The sequence below is a fragment of the Acanthochromis polyacanthus genome, chromosome 21 (genome assembly GCF_021347895.1).
Source record: "Acanthochromis polyacanthus isolate Apoly-LR-REF ecotype Palm Island chromosome 21, KAUST_Apoly_ChrSc, whole genome shotgun sequence".
NCBI classification, from domain to species: domain Eukaryota; kingdom Metazoa; phylum Chordata; class Actinopteri; family Pomacentridae; genus Acanthochromis; species Acanthochromis polyacanthus.
Genome location: NC_067133.1, coordinates 31,359,420 through 31,375,175, shown reverse-complemented (window position 1 = coordinate 31,375,175; position 15,756 = coordinate 31,359,420). Strand labels below are relative to the sequence as shown.

General features: G+C 45.0%; 1 protein-coding gene and 1 long non-coding RNA gene across 4 annotated transcripts; one reads left to right on the top strand and one right to left on the bottom strand.

The window, feature by feature from the left end:
* Positions 1 to 1,636: 1,636 nt before the first annotated feature.
* wipi1 (WD repeat domain, phosphoinositide interacting 1) lies at positions 1,637 to 15,495 on the bottom strand. Of its 3 annotated transcripts, none has more exons than XM_022210081.2 (13): positions 15,151 to 15,495; positions 13,549 to 13,631; positions 13,026 to 13,195; positions 12,288 to 12,384; positions 11,665 to 11,762; positions 10,175 to 10,267; positions 7,571 to 7,641; positions 6,232 to 6,339; positions 5,961 to 6,125; positions 4,897 to 5,004; positions 4,427 to 4,557; positions 3,210 to 3,338; positions 1,637 to 2,263 (listed from the first exon to the last, which is right to left on the bottom strand). In XM_022210081.2, the coding sequence occupies exons 1-12, from the start codon at positions 15,231 to 15,233 to the stop codon at positions 3,217 to 3,219; spliced, it is 1,329 nt and encodes a 442-aa protein (XP_022065773.1). In that variant the 5' UTR covers positions 15,234 to 15,495; the 3' UTR covers positions 1,637 to 2,263; positions 3,210 to 3,216. The 3 variants fall into 3 exon arrangements, with proteins under 3 accessions (XP_022065773.1, XP_022065771.1, XP_022065772.1); XM_022210079.2 differs by having other exon boundaries at positions 3,238 to 3,338; XM_022210080.2 differs by having other exon boundaries at positions 3,238 to 3,338; positions 13,026 to 13,192.
* On the top strand, positions 7,890 to 10,259 carry LOC127531509 (uncharacterized). The gene is made up of 15 exons (XR_007938621.1): positions 7,890 to 8,002; positions 8,035 to 8,098; positions 8,227 to 8,354; positions 8,483 to 8,610; positions 8,643 to 8,706; positions 8,803 to 8,834; positions 8,867 to 8,930; positions 8,963 to 9,058; positions 9,091 to 9,186; positions 9,219 to 9,346; positions 9,475 to 9,538; positions 9,571 to 9,730; positions 9,859 to 9,954; positions 10,019 to 10,114; positions 10,147 to 10,259. It is a non-coding gene; the product is annotated as an uncharacterized LOC127531509 (long non-coding RNA).
* Positions 15,496 to 15,756: the final 261 nt, after the last annotated feature.

Genomic DNA, 15,756 nt, shown 5'->3' with positions numbered 1-15,756 from the left:
TTAGTGCACGTGAATCTCTCTTTGAGACTGTTGGTCCCAAATGGTGACCTCTGACTGAACTCACAGTGAAGGTTCTAGATCTAGACTGGTCTCCCCAAAGTCCTGATTTAAACCCATCTAGAACCTGAACAACCACGTCTGATCCAGAAAGACAACATGTTTTGTGGAACTGAACCGGTCCAGAGGAGTCAAAGATCAACCAGAAGCTTCTGGACAGAAACAAGAAAAGCCCAGCTGAGGTGGAAATGACTAAAGGACATTATTTCTGTATGAACTTTTATGATCCAGCAGATTTTGTCATATTTGCTAAAGAATTTAACAAATCTATGAAAGAACCAAAACACAGGATTGTTTAGGAGCCCTAACCCTCCATGGTCTTTATCATATTATATTTATGTTGTAGATTTGTACATATTAGTGTGTCTCTTTATACTTATATTGTCTTTTATGAAAGTGTTTTTATGTTGTTTTATGGCTGAAACTGGGACCAGGGTCCAATTTTGTATTGTTTCATGTGCAAATGTGGAATATGACAATAAAGAACCTTTGACTTTGACTTTAGCTGGTAAAGGTTCTAACTGTCCAAGTGACTGACACTAAACCACTGGAATGGATTCAAGAATCTCTTGTGATCTTTCTAAGTGCATTTTATGGTCAAGAAGTCATGAAGGTCAATCCAAGGATCCAATAAAGAGACAGAATCCTGTTGAACGAGGTTTGCGTTTCACTCTGACAGTCTGATCGCTCCAGTCTGAAGTCCAACCTGATTACAGGACTTATGTAACAGACAGGAACTGTTGATAAAGATGGTTCAGAACTCTGTTTGTTATTTCTTCCTGTTAGACTCAGATCCTGTTGACCCTCTGAGGGTTTTTTATCCATCAGCTGCGTTGTCTGAAACTGTGTCTGAGATTCCAGTCCAGGAAAAAAACAGGTTAGATTAGACAGTAACTGACACTCAGAGACTCGCCTCATTCTCCTCACTGTGAAATCACAAAACAGTTCTTGGAAGCAACAGAAGGTCTCAGGTTTCATGCTGCTGCTCTTTGCCACAGAGACCTGGGTTCCATCCTTCATGTTCCACCGTCAGATGTTTATCTTGCTCCACTGGAACCAGCAGCATCTCGTCCTGTTGGCTTTCAGGTCACAGAATAGAGTTGCACAATATGACCTTTATATTATTATTATTTTATATAATGCTGAACTGATAAAGAACATAACTGGAGAACATCACCCAGCTGGAGGTCCTGGATCTGGTCTTCTGCTTCAGCTTCCTCCCTCAGTCCATTCAGCGGTTAATTAGTGATTCTTAATTGGCTGCAGGTGTGAATGTTTCTGTGCTGGCTCTGTGATAAATTGACAGATCTCTGATCAGCTGCTCTTCTGCGTCCAGGAACGTTGGGCAAGAAAACATCACAAAGAAATGGAAACTATTCAGTCAGCAAACCTTCTGTTCAAACGCATTTACAGGAAATTATACACCATCAGCTGCTATCAATGTAGCATGTAACCCACTCTGGAGGTTCTCTGGAGGTTCTCCAGACCTCTGAGGGAGTTGTGAGGTGTGGTTGGCTAACCCGATACAGAAGATGAAATAGATGAAACTAAACAGGACAAATGTTTTGCTTTGCATAGGTTCATTTATACTCCAGTCTATGAGTTTATTTCTTTCTTATTTTGGTCTTGTGCATTTAGCAAAATACTTTTGCTATTTTTTTTCTTTACAAATGCTACAGGCACATACAGACGTACAGTACATCTCCATCCTGGAACATCTCCAGGAGGCCACACCGAAACATTGAATACATGTCAATGCAGTAAATCGCAATTCAGAATGTAAAATATTATTAATGAGAAATAAAAAATGTTGTTACAATGATGCAACTTAATAAAATATTAGTCAAGTACTGATGTAACTGTGGTTATATTTCTGCTCCAGCATGCAATGAATACGATCAGAAAACACTCCTGAAACTCGCTGGTTCTTTACGAGCAGCAGAATTGTCTGAATTTCTTTCCAGCAGATATTTTGAAACTCAGGGAAAAGCTGAGAGGAAGCTCCTACTGTGGCAGAATCCCAGCGTACCTGTGCAGGTCTTCTGGAATATACTGCTGTTCTCTAGCTTAATGCTAACGGAAGTTATTGGTCGTCTCTACTGTAAAGGATCTTGGCACCCTGAAATGTTGTATGTCCTTCGGTTCTTCTACTTGCTCAGGAGCGCCTCACCTGGCTGCCTCTGGTCCCATTCCGACTCCAATTAATCTGGAAAACACAGAGTTAAATCCATGAACAGTTGGAAGATCAGAGTTTAACCCAGTGTGACGAAGAGACAAAAATAAAATGACTGATGTAAAATCTGCAAAGCTCAGACAGTCACTACTTCCCTCATAGTTTGCTCACTTCTTCTCACTCCTTTTCAAATACGTAGATCTAGTTCAGAAGTGTGGCAAAATTTGTCTTCTTCATGAAATTGTTTTGTATGCATCTGTATGGATATGTATGTACAGGAGTCTTGGGTATGCATGTCTATATGTATGTGTATGTATGTGTATGCACATGCAGTATATATATGGATATATAATATCCATTATTTGCTCACCTGATACTCGTGTTTACATATTCGAAATAAATATCTCAATCAATCAATAGATAGATAGATATCTCCATCGTGGATCATCACCACCACCTCTCTTCTTCTCTGATCATCTCCATCCAGCTGACTCTAGATCAGTTGATTCTTTCAGTCTAATTCTCCTTCCTGGTCCACTTTTTAACCGGTTCAGATCTTTATAAATGATGATAACTGTTATTGTTTGGTTGATTGTTGAGTATTTTCTCTCAGTTCTGCTACTTTGTTCTCCATTCCTTCCTGTTCTTTGGGTTCTTAGCTAAGCGGCAGATTAATAAACTGTCTTTATTCTCAGCTGCCTGATTTTAGGATATTTCCTTCCTTGTTTTGTTGTCATGACGCTGAGTCTCCATGTTAGTTAACAGTGTAATCATTCTGATTAATGCGGCGTTTCTCCAAAGTCAAGCTAATCTTCTCACTTTCTGTTAGACTCTGACGGTTCTCAGCTGTGGACCGACTATTATAGATAATCTGGATTATTTCTGATAACTTCTATCTCAGCTGAGTTGAAGCTTCTGACTTCTTGCTGGTTTTGAAAACCAGAAAACGTTGAAGCTGTTGAAGGAGAGCTAGCTCCACCTGACATTTAGCTCCTCTGGATGCTCACAGGAGGAAACTCGTTCTCATCATCCAGACAAACAGGTCCAGCAGCAAACTCGTGTTCTGGAATGACTTCTCCCTTCTTAGCTCCACCATCTTCAGAGTAACCTATGAAGGAAGACACAATTCTTCAGCCTGGTTGTTGCTCCACACAAATATTCGGAGGTGTTCCTCCTCAGATCCTACAGGACTTCTCATCAGCATTAACCAGAGAAGCTTCAAGCGTAAAGCCGTGGATGAAGGACTAATAGGACAGCCCAGGGGCCTGAAGTCTCAGTTTCTAGATTAGCAAAGTCAGTTACAACTCCTTAAATTCAGATTTAACTGTGAGGGTCTGGAGAAGCTGGAGGTGTAAAGATCTAATATCTGTTCGAGTAAAATATTAGCTACTGTCAGATTCTTCTTCATGCTACCGCGTCTGTCTTTGGCTTATTAGACATGAATGTGTGTCACAGATGCTGGAATCCTCCTCAGATCCTTAGAAACATGAATCCCAGGTACTTAAAGTCTTTATGTGGATGTAGAGGTTTTAGGGTTTTACTGGGACTAACTGGTGAGGATTAGGGTCAGGTTTAGGGTTTTACTGGGACTAACTGGTGAGGATTAGGGTCAGGTTTAGGGTTTTACTGGGACTAACTGGTGAGGATTAGGGTCAGGTTTAGGGTTTTACTGGGACTAACTGGTGAGGATTAGGGTCAGGTTTAGGGTTTTACTGGGACTAACTGGTGAGGATTAGGGTCAGGTTTAGGGTTTTACTGGGACTAACTGGTGAGGATTAGGGTCAGGTTTAGGGTTTTAGGGGGACTAACCGGTGAGGATTAGGGTCAGGTTTAGGGTTTTACTGGGACTAACTGGTGAGGATTAGGGTCAGGTTTAGGGTTTTACTGGGACTAACTGGTGAGGATTAGGGTCAGGTTTAGGGTTTTAGGGGGACTAACCGGTGAGGATTAGGGTCAGGTTTAGGGTTTTACTGGGACTAACCGGTGAGGATTAGGGTCAGGTTTAGGGTTTTACTGGGACTAACTGGTGAGGATTAGGGTCAGGTTTAGGGTTTTAGGGGGACTAACGGGTGAGGATTAGGGTCAGGTTTAGGGTTTTAGGGGGACTAACGGGTGAGGATTAGGGTCAGGTTTAGGGTTTTAGGGGGACTAACCGGTGAGGATTAGGGTCAGGTTTAGGGTTTTAGGGGGACTAACCGGTGAGGGTTGCAGTAACCGGAGCAGACGGAGGTAAAGCAGCAGTTTCAGCATAGGATGGACCGGACTGAGCTGGGACCTCCAACCCTTCAGGTTCTCCTTCGTTCTGCTCATCATCAGCTCCAAATAGCCTGAGGAAGATCAGACAGAAAGAAGAGAAAAAGAAAAGCTGGAACTTAACTTTACACTAAACTGGTTCAGAGTCTTTCAAAGCTGCTAAACTCTTCGAGGAATAATTGTGTCCAGTGAAGTTCTGAGTTTTTCAGCGTTCCTTTAACCTCTAGCGAGGAAGAAACGCAGATTTCAGATCTTCACAGTATCTGAGGATGGACACCAGCAGAACTAATGAGGAGGTAGCTTCAGTTGTTGTCCTTTAACTGCAGGTTCCTAATTAGAGGAACGATCTCCTCCCAGGTTCTCGTTAAACCGGATCTTAAACATCCATCGGTCCTTTATGGAATCGGCCTCACCTGTGTTTGAAGGCCAGCATGCACTCGCCTCCCTGAAGAGGATCCACGTTGTAGATGAACAGCTGGCCTTCAGCTGTAGCCACCAGCAGCCGGGGAAGCTTCTGGATCCTGAAACATCAAAAGATCCACTTTAAATTCCAACGGCTTTAAAACAATCACAGACATCCTCTTTACGCGGCTTCTACTGCAACTCCTCTAAGTCCTCGACTACATTAAAGACATCCAGGATCTGATCCACGTCCCTCTGAATCCCTCACTGAAGTTTAACCTCCATCAACAGCAAACAGCGACAGGAGAAAGAATCAGAGGTGGAGAACATGGATGGAGAACATGGATGGACCACACAGAGCTCCACTTATTGATCTTCTGTTTTTCTGTGATGAGCTGATGTTTTCTCTGAGGAGGAATCTGCTAAAGTTCACTGGTGGTTGTAGATAAAATAAAGCTTGGAGAGAACACATGAATTCCAGAGGAATTAATCCAAAAAAACAGCTGATTTCTCAGAACAGATTCAGAAGGACGGAACCATTAGAGAATATTTAACAGATCTTCCTCCAAGGAGCTGACGCTGTTGTTGTGTTCCTGATGTTTCCAGACATGTTGGAAGAACAGAGCTTCAGAGCTTCAGAGCTTCAGTCCTGTGGATGTTTGTTGTGTTTGCTGCTGGTTTGATGGTTCTTGTTGTTGGTTTGTGCTGATCCATGAGGACAGACGATGGGCTGCAGGTTTCCATCAGATCATGGAGATAAAACAGAGGATCTCCTCTCTGGTCTACTCTTCAAACCTGAATGTTCTTCACATCTTCTAAACTCTGCTGCTCACAGCTAAAGCGCCATTCTGAGGATGATGAAGAGTCCTCCATGTTTTGATTGGTTGATTAATCAGTAAACCATCTGAGGTAATCTTTCCTCAGACTAAAGTGGATGAAATGATATTTAGTCCAGCTGAGAACATCAGAGCTGCACACCGTCAGACCTGGTCCAACAAAAACAGGACGGGAAGAGAGAAAAGATCCAGAAGAAGCTACTTAGCTTCAGAAACACGGAGAAGAACTGAGAACTCACACAGCCAGAGTGCAGACGTTCCTCTGAGCAGCTGACAGCAGGTGAACGGTGGCGAAGGCCCGGTCCTGACTCATCATCCCAGACACCTGGGCAGGTAGATAGGTGGAGGCTGCTGAGAACATCTTCCCCACGTAGGCCGTCCAGGAGGCAGCTTCATCCTCAGCACTGGAACAGAAGATCTAATGTCAGCCACAGGTAGGTGTGTGTGTGTGTGTGTGTGTGTGTGTGTGTGTGTGTGTGTGTGTGTGTGTGTGTGTGTGTGTGTGTGAACCTTGGTCCCAGCGGTTCCAGTTTAAAGATGTGGATGGTCTCTGTGTTGCTGGAGGAGACCAGATAAAGACCATCAGGACTGAAGCACAGAGAGCTGATGCTGACGTACCTGCAGACCAACAACAAACATCTAAACCTGAGGAACCATCGACTGTTTAAACAGAAAAAACATCTAAACCTGAGGAACCATCGACCGTTTAAACAGAAAAAACATCTAAACCTGAGGAACCATCGACTGTTTAAACAGAAAAAACATCTAAACCTGAGGAACCATCGACCGTTTAAACAGAAAAAACATCTAAACCTGAGGAACCATCGACCGTTTAAACAGAAAAAACATCTAAACCTGAGGAACCATCGACTGTTTAAACAGAAAACGAACTCGTTGGTCGGTGCTGCAAGATCTAGTGTTAGGAAATAATAAATCAGACATCAGGATGGAACCAAGTCTTTCTGCTGAATCCTCAGTTCCTCACACACCTTCTACTGTATAAATACTGAACTATCTACTAATATCGACACACAGCTGCACCTTGTATGTGATTTCTGCATGACTTCAGGCCATTACTTTTTCATTTATGGTCAGTAATGTGTAAAATTCAGTTTCTGATCCTTGCTGTTAACAGCTCTGAGTAATCCGCTGTCTTTAAAGCAGTAAAATCTCTGAGGTTAAACCTAGAATAAAACCTAATGCTAGAATGTAAATTGTAGATTTGCTCATTTCTTACGTCTGAGTGTTGCTGCCTGATCCTGTCCTCCTCTGTAAAATAACAATGAATTCTGATGTTTTCTATTGTAAACGTCGGATTCTGCATCCCGAACTGGAGATATCTAGTCGAGTAATTCCTAAAAGGCAGCCTTTTCTGGTTCTCTGGCTGCCAGACAATCCCACAGCAGAATAATTTAAGGTGTTCTTTAGAGTAGATCTGTTATTTTACTACGTTTCCCTGAACTGCTGCTCCTTAGAAACACCTGTGAGGCTAGAAGAAGCTAGACGCTGTTTTTATTCCTCCTTGTGTTTTTCAGGCATCGGTAGCTTCAGTTCCAGCTGAGTCCGTTAATAACCAGCAGGTTGCCGATTGTGAAGCTTCACCAGAAGAATCAGACAATTTAAAGTCAGAACTATGATTCCTGTGTCTAAACTAGCCAACTAATGAAGCCTGGAGGTTACACCAGTAGAAGGTTCTTCAAACATTTGCACCAATCAATGCTTTTCTTCTATATTTTATGAAATCATATAAATCTATAATTTGCTCCTGGCCTCTTCCTGCTCAGCTTCACATCTCCAGCTCTAACTCTGGAAGGTGTTTCATATCTTAAAGCTGAGGAACAACTCTGACCTCTTCATGCCGCGGCGGAATTCAAACAGACGTAGTCCTTCAGGAACAGAGAAGACTCGGATGACAGTGCCCTGCAGACAAACATCTGTTAGCATGGTTCAGCTCAGACAGAAGATCTTCAGGTCATGATGGCAGCAAAGGAGGAAAACTCACAAGAAATCATATCAGTTTATCCTCTGGAGACCCTGAACAGTCCAGGACCTTTAAAATCACTTTTAAGGGATGAAAGTTCTGGTCAGTAAAGGTCCAGAGGTCACTGAGGAGCATTTATGAATGTCCACAACAGGACCGAGGTGGTGGAGAACAGACCAGAACTGTGGGACCAGCTCAGACCTCATATTAGTGATAAATGATGTTTGTGTCAGCAGGTCGGCGAGGAACCCTAACGTTCCTTCAGCAGGTCGGCGAGGAACCCTAACGTTCCTTCAGCAGGTCGGCGAGGAACCCCAACGTTCCTTCAGCAGGTCGGCGAGGAACCCTAACGTTCCTTCAGCAGGTCGGCGAGGAACCCCAACGTTCCTTCAGCAGGTCGGCGAGGAACCCTAACGTTCCTTCAGAAGGTCGGCGAGGAACCCTAACGTTCCTTCAGAAGGTCGGCGAGGAACCCTAACGTTCCTTCAGAAGGTCGGCGAGGAACACTAACGTTCCTTCAGCAGGTCGGCGAGGAACCCTAACGTTCCTTCAGCAGGTCGGCGAGGAACCCCAACGTTCCTTCAGCAGGTCGGCGAGGAACCCTAACGTTCCTTCAGCAGGTCGGCGAGGAACCCCAACGTTCCTTCAGCAGGTCGGCGAGGAACCCTAACGTTCCTTCAGAAGGTCGGTGAGGAACACTAACGTTCCTTCAGAAGGTTGGTGAGGAACACTAACGTTCCTTCAGAAGGTCGGCGAGGAACCCTAATGTTCCTTCAGAAGGTCGGCGAGGAACCCTAACGTTCCTTCAGCAGGTCGGCGAGGAACCCCAACGTTCCTTCAGCAGGTCGGCGAGGAACCCCAACGTTCCTTCAGCAGGTCGGCGAGGAACCCCAACGTTCCTTCAGCAGGTCGGCGAGGAACCCTAACGTTCCTTCAGAAGGTCGGCGAGGAACCCTAACGTTCCTTCAGCAGGTCGGCGAGGAACCCTAACGTTCCTTCAGCAGGTCGGCGAGGAACCCCAACGTTCCTTCAGCAGGTCGGCGAGGAACCCCAACGTTCCTTCAGCAGGTCGGCCAGGAACCCTAACGTTCCTTCAGAAGGTCGGCGAGGAACACTAACGTTCCTTCAGCAGGTCGGCGAGGAACACTAACGTTCCTTCAGAAGGTCGGCGAGGAACCCTAACGTTCCTTCAGCAGGTCGGCGAGGAACACTAACGTTCCTTCAGAAGGTTGGTGAGGAACCCTAACGTTCCTTCAGCAGGTCGGCGAGGAACACTAACGTTCCTTCAGAAGGTTGGTGAGGAACACTAACGTTCCTTCAGAAGGTCGGCGAGGAACACTAACGTTCCTTCAGCAGGTTGGCGAGGAACCCCAACGTTCCTTCAGCAGGTCGGCGAGGAACCCTAACGTTCCTTCAGAAGGTTGGTGAGGAACCCTAACGTTCCTTCAGAAGGTTGGTGAGGAACCCTAACGTTCCTTCAGAAGGTCGGCGAGGAACACTAACGTTCCTTCAGCAGGTCGGCGAGGAACACTAATGTTCCTTCAGAAGGTCGGTGAGGAACACTAACGTTCCTTCAGAAGGTTGGTGAGGAACCCTAACGTTCCTTCAGAAGGTCGGCGAGGAACACTAACGTTCCTTCAGAAGGTTGGCGAGGAACACTAATGTTCCTTCAGAAGGTCGGTGAGGAACACTAACGTTCCTTCAGAAGGTCGGTGAGGAACCCTAACGTTCCTTCAGAAGGTCGGCGAGGAACACTAACGTTCCTTCAGAAGGTTGGCGAGGAACACTAACGTTCCTTCAGCAGGTCGGCGAGGAACATTAACGTTCCTTCAGAAGGTCGGCGAGGAACATTAACGTTCCTTCAGCAGGTCGGCGAGGAACCCTAACGTTCCTTCAGCAGGTCGGCGAGGAACCCTAACGTTCCTTCAGAAGGTCGGTGAGGAACACTAACGTTCCTTCAGAAGGTCGGTGAGGAACCCTAACGTTCCTTCAGCAGGTCGGCGAGGAACCCTAACGTTCCTTCAGAAGGTCGGCGAGGAACCCTAACGTTCCTTCAGAAGGTCGGCGAGGAACACTAACGTTCCTTCAGAAGGTCGGTGAGGAACCCTAACGTTCCTTCAGCAGGTCGGCGTGGAACCCTAATGTTCCTTCAGAAGGTTGGCGAGGAACCCTAACGTTCCTTCAGAAGGTTGGCGAGGAACCCTAACGTTCCTTCAGAAGGTCGGCGAGGAACACTAACGTTCCTTCAGAAGGTTGGTGAGGAACATTAACGTTCCTTCAGAAGGTTGGTGAGGAACACTAACGTTCCTTCAGAAGGTCGGCGAGGAACACTAACGTTCCTTCAGAAGGTTGGTGAGGAACCCTAACGTTCCTTCAGCAGGTCGGCGAGGAACCCTAATGTTCCTTCAGAAGGTCGGTGAGGAACCCTAATGTTCCTTCAGCAGGTCGGCGAGGAAACCTAACCCTTCTTACCCTCTCTGAGGCGCTGGCGAGTCTGGTGGCCGAGGCGTTGAAGGTGAGGGCTGCTAGAGGACTATCATGAGCAGGAATCACAGTGACAGTGTTCTGAAACAACACAACAGTAAAACCACGGTTAGGGTCTTTAACTGGTCCAGAGGAGAGTCTGAGTGTGAACATCTAAAGAACTAGTTAGGAACCAAATGTGCGACCCTGTGCCTGTATTTCCTTCTCAAGTTTTTTTCTGTGAAAAGTCCAAAGAAGCAGAAGTTGTCTTGATTCTCGTGGATGGATCAAAGAAGGTTCTTTGTTGACGTGATGAGGTCAGATGATGGATTTGGAGGTAAAAAAGAAACCTGAGCAGAGTTAGAGCATTTCATCAGTGGGAGGAACAGCAGCAGCTCCCCTCTGGACAAACTGTTCTTCATCATCACATCTGTACACTTCAGGTTCTACATCCTGTGTTCTCCAAATGTTCTACTGTATATTTTAGGGCATCAGTTGCCTCCACGTTGCACAAGAAAATCTCTTTACTACAGCTGACAGAGACCAGCCAACATCTGGACCGTTCTGCAGATCCACACGTATGAACAGGATCAGCCGGTTAAAGGGTTGAACCTCTCATCACAGGACTGGACTGACATCCAGGGACTATTTATCTGGCAGAACTTTTGGTCAGAACCATTTCTGCTCCCATCCTGAAGTATTTAAACCAGGAGGTTCTGACCAACCAGAACAGGTTGTCACTGGTTCTGTAGTTCAGATGTTTGGATTATGGTCACTGGAAAATGTCAGACAGGACGAACTGACCTTATATGCAGGTAGAGAGTGTTTATGAGGTAAAGTCTGGTTTAGCACCAGCCGTGAGTTCAGTTGATCAGATCTACGGTAAGAAGCTAGAAGCTGCTGGACCAGAAGGTTACAGTAGAAAGCTGCTCTCATCTTCTCCTACATGATGAAAGTGTCAGGTTAAAAATAAAAAGTCCCTCTAGGTAAATACGTCTGAATACCTGCAGACAGACGTTCCTTTCTGCCGGGATCTAAATAGACAATAATGAACCATGTGGTGCAGAGACAAGCTGAAAGTTATAGAAAACTTCTGGATGAATGAATGGAGATCATGTAGGAACGTTGAACATCTAGGAGCTGCTGGAGGAGGAGCACCAGAAACATATAAACTCAGAGAAAACCAGAGTTTGGATTGATAAAGAAACTAGAGCTGCTTCTTCAGAATGAATCTGTTGAAACCCGGCTGAGTGAACAGTCACACTGATGTTTCTGACAGTCCTAGAGAGCTGATCTTCTATGAAGTGGATTCATGGAGTCAAACTGTCCTTCAGAAACCTGGACAGAGTCACACAGTGGGTAATGTTGGAGTAAATGTTCCTGTCCCAACCTGCCAGGTTCTGCAGGAACACTGAGTCAAACACAACTATTAGTTTAGTACAATTAGCTGATCCACCTGAAGCCCTGCAGACAGGTGAGGTATCTGAGGGGTTTCCTACCAGACTGATGGTATCGTACACGACCACCTCCCCGGTGCTGGAGCTGCCCGGATACGCCAGGTAGGAGCTGGAATGAGTGATGGAAAGAGCACAGAGACCTGCAGAGGAACAGTTCAGGTAGAACAAAGAGGAAGAACTTCAGTTCTTCTGTCTGGTCTGTTCTGATCAGGTTGAAATTTAAACTGTGTCTCTAACCAAAAATATACCCAGAATTAACAGGAAAGGAGCTTAAAACATATCCTGGATTACAATCTTTGAGGGAAAACACAAGAACTTTCACCACATTTATGACTGAAACTGAATCAAATAAAACTAAATGTTTTCTGGGGTTTCAGCTGCACTTCAGCTTCATGTACGTCTAAATATATCAGCGCCTTTAAACAGGCTACAGCTGATCATATAACAAGACAGTCAGATGGAGACCAGTGAATGGACACAGGAGCTAGAAGTGAGGTGATGGTTATCCTTCATTGATCACATCAGGGCTAACGTTTGTCCCACACTGACCTGAAGGCTTCATGACAAACACATTCATGATCTGAACACTGGTTTATGCAGGAATGAATGAGGGGGAACAGAAAGGTCGGCCGGTAGAGTTTAAGAAAGAGTTTATTCTGTCAGACCTGAGGGGTTGGATGGAGTGTTGAGTAGAGTCTTCAGCAGCTTCATGTCTTTGATGTTGTGGATGTAGATGGAGTCTTCAAGGCACACCACTAGTCTCTGCAGGTCATTAATGAGAGGAAAACATCTCAGCTCCTCAACAATCCATTCATGAAAATGCTGCAGATTCATCTGCTGCTCTTAGAAATCAGCTTTAAGAGAAACATCTGTCCACCTCTATTATACCAGAGCTCCTCAGGCTTCTGTTCACCTCCAGGACAGAAGACAGAAGAGACTCTTCAACCTTGACAGTCAGACTGTAGAAGCAAAATTCACGATTGTTTTGTGACAAAGATTCAATGAATCCATCACAGAAGATTCAGAGTTTAAAGTCAGCTGTAGATGGTGATGGAGCTAACTAAGGTTTTATCACATGGTGGCATCAAGTTTAGGAGGCGCACAAGAAAGATGGTTTGTTGTGGACTTAGAGGCTCAGCGTGAAGACATTTTACTGACATCACAGATTGTATATAGACAGTGGATGGAGTGAATGTGTTTCTGGTTTGTGGACTTCTGTTTTGAAGCCTTGAGTTTTGGTATTTAATTCTTCTGAAACTGGACAGAACAAGATCAGAGCTGTGGAGGACAGTAGTCGAGGATGAACTAACTCAACCTGGCAGGAAGATACCAGTGCCTGATTGCTTACTTTACAGAGTGAACATCAAACTGTGTTCTTCAGAAAGTCTAGAGAAGCCTTTGACCTGTCGGTTGAGCTTGATGGCCAGGATGTTGTCGGGGTAGCTGTAATTGCAGATCTCCGTGCCCTTCTTGAAGTGGTAGATGTTCATGCGCTCTGGCATGGCGCTGCTCACCACGACAACCAGACTGCTGGAGAACAGACGCTCCACGATGTAGACATCTGGAGTCTCTGCTGAGAACAACGTGGAGCAGAGAAGCAGCCGGTGAAGACGCTGTTTTAATACCGACTTCTCTAAACGCAGGAATGAAACCACCACAAACCTTCCCTCAGAACAACCCCGGTGGTTCTCACCAGCATGATAATAATCTAACAACAATAATAATAATCACTAATAAACCCAAACATCAGAGCCAACATGTTTGATCTGGTTGATGAGGAGCAGCTCCATGCTGTGGTTCTCTGATAGAAATCTGTTCTACTGCTCCAGAAGAACTTCACTCAGTCTAATCACGGGTTATTACTCATCTCCACCAGAGGACAACAGCCCAAGTTTCTTCTCAGCTCTGGAGAAGCTCCATACTAACCACTCTCATGGATGCAGTCCAGTTTCTCCACCATGGTCAGAGAAAACAGCTTATAGCCGGTTCTGGTTCCCAAAGCCAGAGACCTGCAGCAACACACAAACACACAATTACACAACAACTGGAGACATCATTAGAACCTCTGCAGGATCATAGGTAGACCTTCTCAGCAGGGTTCATCCTGGAGGAAACATCTGAAGAGACAGGAAGTTACGCCGAGGTGCATCCAGTTCAGTTGCCCTTTCTATAGAGACCCATAATAATAACACTAAAAATAATAATAATAACAACAAGAAGAATAACAACAATAAAAACACTAAAAATAACAACAATAATAATACTAGCTCTACTAATATTGATAATAATAATAATAATAATATTAAAAATAATAATAATTAGAGGGAAAGTGATGAAGAAGTGTTGGTCACTTGGAACTAAAATCAAAACTGTCCTCCAGATAAAACCTGCTGATGTTCCTCCAATGTTCATCTAATGCTGATTTTATGTTCCTCTAATGTTCCTCTAATGCTGATTTTATGTTCCTCTAATGTTGATTTTATGTTCCTCTAATGTTCCTCTAATGCTGATTTTATGTTCCTCTAATGTTGATTTTATGTTCCTCTAATGTTCCTCCAATGTTCATCTAATGTTCCTCTAATGTTCCGTATGAACCTCCAGCTCAGACAGGACTGAATCGGCCTCAGTTCTTCTCAACGTTCCGTCTCGTCTCATCCTGTCTGCTGTCCTGTTCCATGGACCCTTCAGTCTGGAGGGAAACACCCATCAGCCACAACATGAAGACCACCTGCCTCATGTTGGTCTGAACCTCCTCTGACTCAGTGGGCATGGAACCAGGACCTCTGATGTCCTGTAGATCCTGTAGGTCCCGTGGGTTCCAGGGAGGTCCTACCTAGATCAGGCTGATCCTGGACCATCCTGCAGATGCTCAGTTAGATCTGGATCTGGGAAGTGTGGAACCCAGGTGAACAGCTTAGCTCTGTTACGTTTCCCGGTTTCTCCTGAGCAGGTTCTGTGGTGTGTCAGGGAAAGGTTCATGGTCCTCCTGAGGTGGAGGACTGATGGTGCTATGGGTGGTGAAGGTTCCTGACCTGCAGTGTTTAGTAAGTAAGTACATTTTATTTGTATAGTGCCTTTCTTAGACCAGGGTCACAAGGCGCTTTACATTTACAATAAAAACAAGAGAACAGTATCAATAATTAGGTGGTGGTTCATGTCAAACATCTACATCAGGACTCAAGGTTCCCAGCAGAACGTTGGAGAACCAGATGATGGATGTTCTTCAGCTGTCAGTGGTCAGAATGTTGTGGCTGATGGGTCTAAATAACTACTTTTACAATCATTTGCAGTATTAAATACTATTTAACTGTATTAATTACTCACTAATGAGTACTTTTACAATCATTTGCAGTACTAAATACTATTTAACTGTATTAATTACTCACTAATGAGTACTTTTACAATCATTTGCAGTACTAAATACTGTCTGTCTGTGTTCATGGATTAATTAATTTCCGTTATTTTCTTCTCAAACATCTCCTTCCCTCCAGGAGGAACCAGCTGATCACCTCAACATCTCCTACTTACGTGGAGTCTTGGTTGAAGGAGGCGCAGCCGAACCGGAGCTCGGTTCGGTCGGGTCCAGACCCTCCAGCTTCGGTGCTCTCCATCCCGGATCCCGGCGGCCTCCTTCCCTCCCTCCGCCCTGGACTGGAGGCCTGGGATCGGCAGCACCTCGTCGCTCGATGTCGGCGGAAGACGGATCCACCGCGGAGAAAAGCTCCGAACCGTCCGAACCGGAACCTGCGGCCTCCCTGGAAGTGAGCTCGGATTCGGAGTGAGTTGAGTTCCTTCACGCTTCAGAGATCCAGATTCGGAGAAGAGGAAAAGAAGCAAAACAAGAACAGCTGACGGCCTACATCACAGCTCCGCCTCTTGGGATTGGCTGTCAGTCGACACGTTACGGCTGCTTGTATTCTGATTGGTCAGGAGTCAAATGGCGTGTTTCTATTGGTTGACTGGGTTTTGTTTGTGTCCGATCACGTGACATAAGAAACCGCAGTTATTTCTGCACAAAAAGTTCCAACCGGTTGGAATAATCTATCACCTAATCTTGATTGGAAAAAAAATCTGGATCTTACCAACCAAATATTTGACGAACAACAAAATAAAAGAAGTGTCTTTTAAATTAAT

What these genes read in the sequence shown, in the direction of transcription:
- wipi1 (XM_022210079.2), bottom strand. Translation starts at nt 15,233, where the DNA reads ATGGAGAGCACCGAAGCTGGAGGGTCTGGACCCGACCGAACCGAGCTC. An exon ending in TCGCCAGCGCCTCAGAGAGG is followed by an intron (nt 7,642 to 10,174) that starts GTAAGAAGGGTT and finishes GTTTGTCTGCAG; the next exon opens with GGCACTGTCATCCGAGTCTT. An exon ending in GGTTACTGCAACCCTCACCG is followed by an intron (nt 3,339 to 4,426) that starts GTTAGTCCCCCT and finishes CTTCCTTCATAG; the next exon opens with GTTACTCTGAAGATGGTGGA.